Source organism: Lolium rigidum, chromosome 6, assembly GCF_022539505.1.
Source record: "Lolium rigidum isolate FL_2022 chromosome 6, APGP_CSIRO_Lrig_0.1, whole genome shotgun sequence".
Classification (NCBI taxonomy): Eukaryota; Viridiplantae; Streptophyta; class Magnoliopsida; order Poales; family Poaceae; genus Lolium; species Lolium rigidum.
Window position 1 is genome coordinate 89842218 of NC_061513.1, and position 11488 is coordinate 89853705.

Sequence of the window (11488 nt, forward strand, 5' to 3'; positions counted from 1 at the left end):
CTCAGTCTCCTTTGAGGTCAGGAATGTGCACCCTTTGTTTGTGTCTTCTCGCTGTTGTATTTGCTTGTTTCCTGAGGGCTCAAATCTTGCACTCTATACGGTTGGCTTAAGATGGATGAATGTACATCTTTGCACGCAAAAAAAAAAAAGGAAAGGGTAGAAAAGTGCACTTCAAAACTAGAATCAGATAAATAACTTCTGAGGCAATATCCTCAACACACCCGATGCCTTTTCCTCTCAGCTGAAGCCTATGATAAACATCTTTGGAAACTAACACGGACCCCCAAAACAGACGACAAATGTAACCTGGCAACAGATAAGAAGTGGCCGGATGGATGGTGAACTACCTTACTAAACTATACACAAACGACTAGCATCCTGCATTCTCACCATGAAGGCCTGCGGAAGATACCACGACTATTCTTTGGTGCCTGATGTAACCTAGCCTGCCTGAGGAGCTGCTAATTTGACCACACATGGACAAGGCCTTGTTGGTTGCCAGTGTAGATCTCTTCACGCTCTTCATCGTAGTACAGGGATGTGATGTCTGAAAGGGCCTCTGAAGGCGTGCACTGAAAGTTCGACGACTTCTTTTGTTTGCAGAGGTTCCCTGCTTTTATCTTGGCCACACATTTTCCGGTCAATATCTCGCTGATGTTTATCGAACAAGCTGCATACGAACCAAAGTAAAAAATTAGAAGGATTATGCGGGGATAAATAGTGGCATCCTCCTCATGTATGTACTTCAGCAAGTAAAAGGAGTGTTTTTGCGTAAATTTAAAGGTGATTGCAATTAGCACAAATGTAACTTGACATACTTTCTCATGCATGTTTCCTGTAATTAAATTACTCAAATTCAGTGATCACTAGCTACCCCTTGAAATAAACAACAGAGCAGTCCTATTCTACCATTTGTACTAGTCAAAACAAAGAGAAGAAACTTTACTGACACACACTTTGAGCAGTACTGAGAATTGCATGCATCAATCATCAAAATGACCTAAAGTGTGGGAGCAGTGCCTCCAATCGAAGAGAAAATTGATAGCACCACAAACTAAATCTAACATGGCTAGAAGCAATGTAATAATGGATAAAAGGTAGCAGGATTGACAGAGAGGATCAACAATCATAATAAGTCAATTAGTTAAATGCATCAAGCAGACTACAACTTCGTTACCAATTAAACACGTAAGTTGTACATGTTGAAGCATGAGTTTAAATGTTACCATTGTCCTGTGAAGATGGATCATCCGGGTCAGCTTTGCAATAAGATATAATAAGGTCTTGGTTGCTAGTTATGTAAATACTGTTTGTATTGCAATCGGGATGCCACAACAAATGGTCCTCAAAGGATGTCACCAGTTCACCACGGAAATTCCAAACAGATACTGACCGATTGCGGAATGTCAGGAACAGCTGCATCTCGTATAGAAAAATAAAAGCTGACGGAGTCACAAACTCACTGCTGCTCACTTCTGTTGTCTTAAAATTTCTTACCTGCAGTAGTGTAAAGAAGTCCATTACAAACAAGAAGCAGAAAATTAGATTGCATTTATTTCGCGCCATCTTCTATATTAAAGGCAAAATGCTTACATCAAGAATTTGAAGGTTCTCTCCGTCCTGTTTCACTAGAAGTTTTTCATTGAATTGCTCGATGAAATCAACCTTCTTATTGCGGTGAAGAAGATGTCTGAATGACTTCAACCGCTTCCCATCCTCAATAGAAAGAATCTCAAGAGGAATATATCCCCTTTTTCTAGAGTAGATCAATAGCATTATACCAGGGCTGTGAGAAGGCAATAAAAAGCAATAAGAGATCATTAATTACGTGAGCTAAAACTCCTCTTGAATGGACATTGTGCACAAGAAACAAAATTCAATCAATCCAGCCATATCCTCTTTGAAGAAAACAATAAACTATTCACATCTTCAAAGTGGCAAAGAATAAATCTGTGTCCAACAAACTTGTAATAATGTTCCAGCTCTCTCCAAACTACATTACACAATATTATTAAAACAGTGTATTTTTTGGCCAATGGTTTACCGTAACATTTCCGCTATTCATCACTTCTTAGGAGAGCATGGAGGTACTTTCTGAAGTGCGTTTCGTAAATATAATGAACTTATTCCCAAATTTTCACCATTAGATTCTCCATTTAACAAAGATAAGGTGCATAATGATGTTCCTTAAATCATTACATTGTTAATACTTAATACGACCGCAAGGACAGTCTGGCAGCATGACTTTTTTAGGGAAGATAGGAGACTGGAGAAAAGAATGACATGTTAATTCTTTCTTGTTTCCTGGTAAGAGAAAATGGTGGCATGGCTTATATAGTCCAGTCCCACAAAATGGATAGCTAATAGATGTATGGATGCAAATATGAATAACAGCCAAATCAAACTTAAATTAGAAGACAATGTACTAGTCGTGAATCTGAGTTACCCACTAGACCCTGCATGATACAGTTCTACTTGGCATAGTTAACGTGAACGGTAGCCCTTGTTGCTGTAGAGAACAGTGCACAGAAATGCTATGTGGTATGCCGAACCTGCCCCGTAGTAACACACTATTTTTCCTTCAAAACAAAATCCGTTGAATTGCTTGCCGAAACATGAAAAACCTCTAGAAAATGCACAAACGCACACTTATATTTTTATTCAATCCTCAGTTATCACGTAGTGATACTAAAAAGGTTAGCTTACCTGCTTTCAGCATACTTTACTTAATTAGTTGCTAACAATTATCCGCTCTAGAACATATCAGATGAATGGCTGAAGGAGAAACGGTGAAATACAGAATTGATGTCAAAATGATCTCGGTAGTAATATAGAATTCTGGCCATTCTACCATGTAGTTACAACATGAAATAAGCTGTGTTTGTCATCGCGTTGAATTATGATAATCATGTATGTCATCATGTTAAATTGTGATAATCATGTTTTCCTAACCAGCCTTTTCCTATTTGTTGTTTGACTAATAAAATTTTGTCTATCTCAACACCTACTTTGCACTTCTAATCACGAGAGAAAAAAGATGTCAAACAAAAATATTATGTCAGTATTGCACGAGAACAGAAAAGTGACACAGAAACAAAAACCAGGATTGTTGTACGATGCCAATGTAATTTAGGAAAACAAATCAAGAGATATTCCCTTACCTGATTTTTATCTCTTGAACATCTTTATCAGATATCGTGTACAGCAGTGTGTAGTTCTTCAAATCAAACACCTTATAAGTACTGCTAGAAATAAGAACATAGTGTCATAACTCGTACAAAGTAATTTTTCTTTCTCACAGAAATGTAGCGAGTTTGTTACCTGTCTTGTGCAGAGTAAGTCAACACCTTTCCGTTCACATCATCAAACTCCACGAAACCTGGCCACTTCAACGATTCTGTCTCAAAAAGAGGGTAACCACCATCTGGCTTTCCACGGCGTATATACCTTAAGAGTAAAATATTATGTAAATATACTATCACAAAAGTAGAAGCCTAGTACTGTAAAAGGAACACAGAAAGTCAAACTCACTCAATTCGAGTTGTCCTGCATCTTAAGGCACTGAAATTTTCAGAGCCATAAACTGATACAGTTATAAGCGAGTCATTATTCTTGTTATAAAACAAACTGCGGATGACTTCATCTGGACTTCCATTTAGAAAGCAAATCCGCTGGTTCGTCACTGGAAACAAAGGAACTATTATGATGGTTGTTTAAACAAGAACCAGTCATTATCATAAATTCAAAACATGTGTACCTCTACTGAACGCAGCACAGACTCCCAACTGTGATAAAGCAAATATAATATCACGGGCTCCAACTATCTCGATAATTTCAGACCGCTTACTCAAGAAAGGTAGGAGTGACCTATTCTCCTTCGGATCATAGGTATCAAACTCTTCCTAAAAAAATATGAAAAAACTTATGTTATTAAGAATGCCACATAGATACATTATGCATATGTCACTAGCAGATCGAGAGGAAAAAAAAAACACAGGAATCTAAGCGGAAGGGAAAGGGCAGTCTTAACAAGGAATAGTATTCACAAAAATCAAGCAACTCAAGAGTCGTTGTTGAGCATTAAGTGCTAAGAACTGGGTGAGTGAATGATAACAAACTTAATTGGCCAAGGCTGGATCCCTAAACAGAGTAGGTGAATGGAATAACTGAATCAACCACTGAAATGTAGCTTGTAAAATCTACTTTGTAACTTCAGGTTCTCAGAGTCAGAGCTGACTGAGATATCATCCTTTTCCAAGGCTGGCAATCAAAATATGAAAGGGCCCATTTGTTTCATCCAATTATAAGTTGCCCCCTGGAGATATTTCAGAGATCAAACAAACCAAATTGTCCTGGAAATGACCATCCAGACCATCAACAATAGGAATACAACATAAAGAACAAATCTTTTCCCATCTTATTATCATAGAATTACAGTGCTACTGATGCAAATCCGCGATGCACTATTAACAGCCCTGATACTTGACAAAAGTGAAGCTAGCGAACAAGTAATAATAAAGAATTCTAAAAAGAAGTATTTTTTTATCAAAACTTAACTTCCCGCACGGCACTCTATATAATAGTACCTCACGTCACCTGGGCTCTCCGGATCCGATTCTTCCCACAATTTCAGATCTTTAAGAATTATTATCCCCTTAAACCCTCACAATTGACAATGAGACAGTTGGGAGGAGGGGCGCGTGGCGGACCTGGAGCTGGATATTGCGGAACCGCTCCCGCGTGCTTCTCGCGGCGAAGTTGCGTGCGGGGAACGCCGCAACCTCCCGCCGCTGCAGCTTCCGCGCGCTGTTGGAGGACACATCCGCCGGCCTCGGCCGCTTCTTGGCCGTCACCCTACGCCCGCAGGACGGCCGAGGCCTCGCGTCCATCTCGCGCCGCCCCCGTCCTCCACGCCGCCGACGAGATGTTGCGTCACGCCGAAGCGCCGATGGGCATCTCGCCGGAGCTTTGGCTCCGTAGAGGGGGTTAGGGTTGAGGCCCGAGGTGGAGCCCGGTACCACTATATGGGTGTTCTGGAATAGAAGGTAGTGCGAGGGCTTTTCTGAAAAAATACCTGTAACTGCCCCCACTCTTTGGCCAGTGCCGTACTTCAAAGATTTAAAAGTTTTAAAAAATTTGTGGATGTAGTCAATAATGTACTCCCTCTGTTCCATAATTTTTTGTGGTTTTAATTTACATTTGACATAAAACCACGAACAAAAATTATGGAAGAGAGGAATTATATGACAAGCATGCGAAATTTCAATTTGAAAATTTTAAGATTTTAGGTTATAAAAATGGCAAAAGGTGTCTATCTTAGTATAGTGAAATTTCATATTTTAGAACTACAAAATTTATCAGATTTTATCATTTTTCCACTCAGCGTATAATTTGAGTCACACAACTTGTGGACCACACATGTCATATTTGCAATTAATGGCTAACCAGCGTATAGATTGTTGACATTTGTTACTGTAGTAGCTAAAAAGGTGTTCTTTGAACTCAATAGTCAGGTTATTGTAGGATGAACCTAATATAGATCTGTTTGGGTAATTAACGATTTTATTACATTATTAGAAGTGTAATATATAGATTAGCATTAACTCATCACATGGTGAAGCTGTGGACATGGCAGAAGATGAACAAGAAGTTAAGAGCATCTCCAGCCGTTGGGGCTTCCCATGCCGAAATTCGCCGCTATTTAGCGCGGATTGGATGAAAGTTTGGCCCGGGGAGACCCATTTTCCCAGCGGCGAGTCCAGGGTGGATGAAAACTTTTGACAAAAAGCGGCGAATTCAGACAGAACTAGGCGAAACTCGTGCAAACATAAGCGAAATTTAAAGATATTTAACTTATGTAGGCGAGTTAGTACATATATAGGCCGAATTCGTACGTATATAGACCGAATTTGTACATATATTTGAATTCGGCCAGATGGAAACATGAACTTAAACTAATAGCGGCCTTCTACATGCCGAAATGGCGGTAGAAGGCCGTGTAGTCCGCGCCGTCGTCGCTCGAGCTGGCGCGTCCTGGGGCGGCGCCGCCTCGTACCAGCGGCTCGAACCCTGGCGGAACCCTAAATCCACCCTGCGACCATTAAACCTGTGGGTTCTGGGGTGAAATGCGGTAGATCTCGATATTTTGCCTCCGCCTTCGTCCATCACCACCGCACGTCGTCTTCGATTTTGGTTGACTCTAGCAAATCACCGTCGGATTCGAGCGTTCCTCGGCCTGATCTACCTACGTGCGGAATGGCGCCGACCAATTCCACTCATGGTGGCCCCTTTTTTCGCCGCTCGGTGAAGCGAGCCCCGGAGACCTCGTCCGAGCAAGTGCAGCGCTCTCTCCCGTCGCAACCCCAAATCCCTCGCATGGGCGGGGATCATTTCTCGCGCCAACGACGACAAGACGAGGCCATCAAGGGTGGTGAGGCCCGCCGCGTGCGGTCCACCTTCGGCGCCACCAATGGAGCTCCCCACAGACCCTTACTCTGACTCTGACACCTAAATTATGTAAATTATGTGTGTAATGGGGTGAACTGGTTTTAAAAATATGGCGCCGATCTTTTATTTCCGAATTTACAGTATGCATACGCTTCCACGATGATATTCGCACGGTTACCACATCCATGCTTTTGCATTTTCCTATCGTGCGATATCCGCTAGATAAGGCGGCCCATACGTGGATGTGCAGCGTACATCCAGTCCCAATCGGATTTGGGCCGTTTTGAAATAAAATATGTCTGCATTGTAGCATCCTCCTTGCAACTCTGCTGTATGTGTGGCAACGATTCGTTACTTCAACGGCCCAGCTGCCAATGTCCATTGTATCCCAACTCCAGTACTCCGGAAAAAGCGGGCCGCGGCCCATATTGTTCGGTTTTCCTTTCTGGTTTTTAATTCGTTCTTCTCTGGTTTGTTCGGCTTTTTTGTGGTTTTTCCTTTTTTTTTTCTTTTCGGTTTTCATTGTGTTTTCTTTTCTGTTTTTGAACTTTTTTAAAATTCGAGCAAATTTTCAAATTCGAGTAAATTTTAAATTCGGGCAAATTTCAAATTTGATTAATTTTCTAATTCAAGCAAATTTTAAATTCTAGCAAATTTTAAAAATTAAATTTTTCTGTAATATGAAATGTTTTTAGATAGGACTTTTTTGAAAATCTAAAAAGTTCAAATCTGAATTTACTAAAAAAGTTGGAAAATCATAGAAAAACTGCAGATAACCTCTCTCGGCAGCTGGGCTAGCCCAATAAGAGGGAGCAAGGAGGAGCCGCTACGTGCGTGCCTTAATCCCGCACGCACGTGAGCCGGGTATAGGCGCGCCCCTCCCGCCCAGCTGCGGGGCGTATTAGCGCCCACACGCATGGCAGAGCAACCGGGCTACAACCCACATTAGTTGCTAGTCCGACTTTAGGAACTATCTAGAACTTTCCGGTTCTGTTTTTTCTTTTTTCTATTTTTCTCCTTTCCTAGTTGGTCGGTTTCCGCCGGTTTATTTTTTATCTTTTTAGGTTTATCTTTGTTATTTTTTTCTATTTTTGAACATTTTTTATTTTGAATTTGTTTTCAAATTTTGAACATTTTTTGCTCAAATCCAAATTTTGTTTAGATTTGAAATTTGCTCAGATTCGAATTTTGCTCAAAATTAATTTTTCCTTAGATTTGAAATTTGCTCAAATTTAAATTTTGTTCAGATTTATGCTTTTGTTTTAAAATTTGAAATTTATGATTGCAAACCATGGAGGTGTTAGGGTTCGAATTTGGGTCAAGATGTCCTGAACAGGATTGGCAACCACTCGGATGGAGCTTGGATAATGTTAATAGTGAAAAATAATGTTACCAGTGAACGAACAACTAATGGGCTAGCCCACCCAGGATTGCCTTCATGTGATGCGCCGCTCGCCCACGCTTGTTTTTTTCGATTTTTCGATATGGGAGCATAGCCCCGGCCTCTGCATCAATCGATGCACCCAGCCCTTTCATTTACGCTTGTGGGAGCCGTATAGGGGCTCCCTAGTACTCCCCCTCTGGCGTGTCCTCTAGGTGCTCTGTGTTCGGACCCTATCGCTTAAACGTACATCACCTGGGCCTGGCCCATTATCTTCTGCAATCGCACGAGCTACCTTCCTTAGCCACTCCATCGGTTGATCGATACATCTTATGAGTTGTCAGATTTTTGGTGGTTTTATTTTGAAAAATATTTAAATTTGAAAGTTGTTCGAATTTGAATTGTTCAGATTTTGAAATGTTCAAACTAAAAAATGTTTTCAGATTTGAAAAGTGTTTAAATTCGAAAAAATCAATATAGAAATTGTTTAGATTTAGAAAACATTTATTTTTAAAAATATTTAAGAAGTGATCAAATTTGTAAAATGTTCTCTTCTGAAAAACTTTCAAATTTTGAAAATGTTCAAATGTTCAAATTTGTTTGGATTTTAAAAAATCAGATTTTGAAATTAATCATATTAAAAAAAGGAAAAAAGGAAAAAAAAGGAAAAAAAGATGGAAAAAACCGGAGAAGAAAACCGAACAGAAAAAACTAGAAGAAGCTCCTCGTTGCTAATAGTGGGCTGGCCCAGCTAATCCACCCATGTGCGGCGCCCCAGATAGGGGCCGCAATAAGCGATGAATAGGATCGACTGTGTCCTCCTCTAGAAGTTTTTTGTTTTCTTTCTTAAAAAACAACTAGTCCCTGCCTTTGTGTAGCAGGATCCCAGATAGGGGCGTTTTTCTTTTTCCTTTTTCTTTTTTGAGGAGAGGGCGCAATGTTTCCTTTCTATGTAGTTTGAAAATGTTTTATAGAAGAGACCATGCATACATGTTGGAATGCCGCAGTAGGGTTCATAGCTTCAGCTAGCTCACACGGAATGAACTTGCCTTCTCCTGGCCAAAAAGTAAAATGTGAACCAAGAGTGAGTGTGTATGCTGGCGGTTGTCATATTTCTAACTTATCCAAGATTCAAGTTTCATTATGTTCCACATATGAATACATAGAGATTGTAAATTAAGGTGGGATTTAAAATATAAGTATTTCTGCAAGATATGCTGATGAGGCTCAGTAGATGAAACTTACAGATTGATGGATTGTGGGTGAGAAAATAATAACAAAAAAAAAATCAAAACTCAACGATTCATATTTTGGATGTCGGTTTCAATGTTCTAAACTATTATTATGGCGTATTTCTCTTCCTAAACTGGTAAATGGTTGCAAATGAATTGTGATCGGACGAATGAACATATTTTTCATCCTTGGAATCTATCCCAAAGTAATAAGGACCATATAATTTTTTCAAGTTTTTTCCAGCAATGCATTTTGGATTTGAAATGTGATTGTCAAAAACTCGAAATCTCCAGGATTGGTTTCCTATTCCCAAATTTTGCATGAACTTCAACATCTACTCTAACATCATTTTTACGCCCATTTATCCAGAGTCAAGATATTATTTCTTTATTTTTATTAATTTGAGTGCTTCAGTGATTTTTATATGTTTGATGGTTTTTTGTTTTGCACTTATATCCATATGTTTTTCATTTATGCAATGCAAGGAGGAGTCTGGATTTTCTGAAGAGAGTGTCCATATGAAACTAATAATAAAATCTTCATAGAATAAGTTCTAAGAGATGTGGAAATATACAGTTTTCATCATTGGTGATGGTTTCTACTCTCGTGAGTTGGTCCTTTGAAATCTTAGCACGATAAATTTCTGCATGTTTACTACATCAAGCTCTAGTATGACAAGCTTTGCCTGACTCTAGCGAGGAAGGGGCAGGGATGGTGGCTCTTTCACCTCACTCAGATGCTCATAGTTGTCGCTAGGTGGTTCAGTAACTTATTTGTAATAATTTATTACTTTTAGAAGTTGTTGTACTGTTGTTGATGATTATCAATAAATGGTGGAATTCGGCAAATAAATAAATGTAACTTGGTGAAGAAAATATGATCACAAGGACCCAGTTGCCCATTATGTCATAGGCTATCACTTGACACCTCTCACTCTCTCAAGTACCCAAGATAAACCAAATAAGATCCACACGAAAGGTCGGCAAACTCGAGTGTCCCTTGGACTTCCCAAATTCCAAGCTATGGGTGGCGGTAGCTGCCGCTCTCCGGCGGAGTACCCTAACCGCTGGAACCTTAGGGGTGAGGCATGGCGCCATGTCATTTTCGTTCCTTTCTTCGTCAACTGATCTCCTTTGTACTTTCGAGTCAAACATGGCCATCAGTGTGTACCTACAAAGAGGGCACGTGCACTGGATCAACCGTGTTAGCTGCGCGTGAGAGTTAGCTGCGGTTAAATTTGCACAACTTGGTACAGCCCCTGCTGCCTGCGCGTGAGAGTTTGCCTTCCGTGGCTGTGGCCATGTGGCTCTGATCTTTCTGGTAGTTTATGTGGAGAGAGATCAATGGAGATCAATGGAGAGATCTTAATCATTTCAGGGCGACAACAACTGCTTAGCTGCTTCGCAAAAAAAAAGAACTGCTTAGCTGCTTCGCGAAGCCTGTGTTGCACTTCTCCCGACCTGTCCAGTCCTACCTCCTATCGTCTTACGCATACTAGAATTGGAGCACTAGTTTAGTTACTGCTTAGTGCTAGATTGATCGCATTAGGAAATATAGCGAATGTTCTCCTACAAGATTGTCATGGAATATAGAACAGGAAAAGGCGGCAAGCAGAGCGCCGCCCCCGGAAGCAACCGCGGTGAATCGTCCCTCCCCTCACCACCGGCCAGAGTCTGTCGTGCGACGACGACGGCGACGTCGTGTTGGACGTTTGCCATCCATTTCTGAAGAAAAGTCCTAACCGGCTTTTCGCTTGCTTAACCGGGCTGTTAATTAGCGGCACGCGTCCTGTCTCGTAGTAGCTAGAGTTCCATCGATGTAAGCTTAATTACCCCATCTGTATCTTCACCAGACACTACGCCCGATCTGTGTATAATAGTGTTTACTTGTTCTGGCACTCTCTGTCTGAACTTGACTAAATAAGTGTGGCACTCTTTGTCTGAACTTGGCCAAGTGTGGCACTTACTAGTTGACGGAGGAAAAAAAATTGTGCCACTTTGCTGGAAGCAGGTAAGGTTACTTTACTTAGGACAGTTACATGCCCCGGCCTGCCCCAGGCAACGTCTCCCCTGGTTATGCTCGAATCTTTTGTTTTACTCCTTCGTACTTGTATTAGGGCCAAAGCATATGTATATGTGACCTGTTCACCAAATTATGTGCTGATCGTCAGCACGTAGAAAACGACTCTCTTCGGTTCCCATTTCCTAAAGTTTGCATAAAGGAACTAGAGAGAATATTTTAAGCCTAGAAGATACACCTTGAATTGCATCATCATGGCGGGAAAGCAGTTTACTAATCCATGCCTTTTAGAAATGTGATCTCCCGTAGATTCTACGGTATTTTTCCCGTTATCGCAGTACTCCATGTAAAATGATTTCCACCGTGAAATATTTTGGCAACTACTCCCTCCATTTGGATATAATTGAC

General features: G+C 40.7%; 1 protein-coding gene across 1 annotated transcript; it reads right to left on the reverse strand.

Moving 5' to 3' along the window:
• Window positions 1-400: 400 nt before the first annotated feature.
• LOC124662942 lies at window positions 401-5174 on the reverse strand. The gene is made up of 8 exons (XM_047200717.1): window positions 4710-5174; window positions 3758-3902; window positions 3532-3682; window positions 3322-3447; window positions 3162-3242; window positions 1594-1786; window positions 1227-1497; window positions 401-670 (listed from the first exon to the last, which is right to left on the reverse strand). The coding sequence occupies exons 1-8, from the start codon at window positions 5172-5174 to the stop codon at window positions 462-464; spliced, it is 1641 nt and encodes a 546-aa protein (XP_047056673.1). The 3' UTR covers window positions 401-461.
• Window positions 5175-11488: the final 6314 nt, after the last annotated feature.

Bases quoted from the DNA above. Each gene is read 5' to 3' on its own strand.
- LOC124662942 (XM_047200717.1), bottom strand. From the start codon at position 5,174: ATGGAACAGAGGGAGTACATTATTGACTACATCCACAAATTTTTTAAA. The intron at 3,903-4,709 runs GTCCGCCACGCG...ATATTTTTTTAG, and splicing joins TCCGCAATATCCAGCTCCAG to GAAGAGTTTGATACCTATGA. The intron at 3,243-3,321 runs GTAACAAACTCG...TATTTCTAGCAG, and splicing joins ACTTACTCTGCACAAGACAG to TACTTATAAGGTGTTTGATT.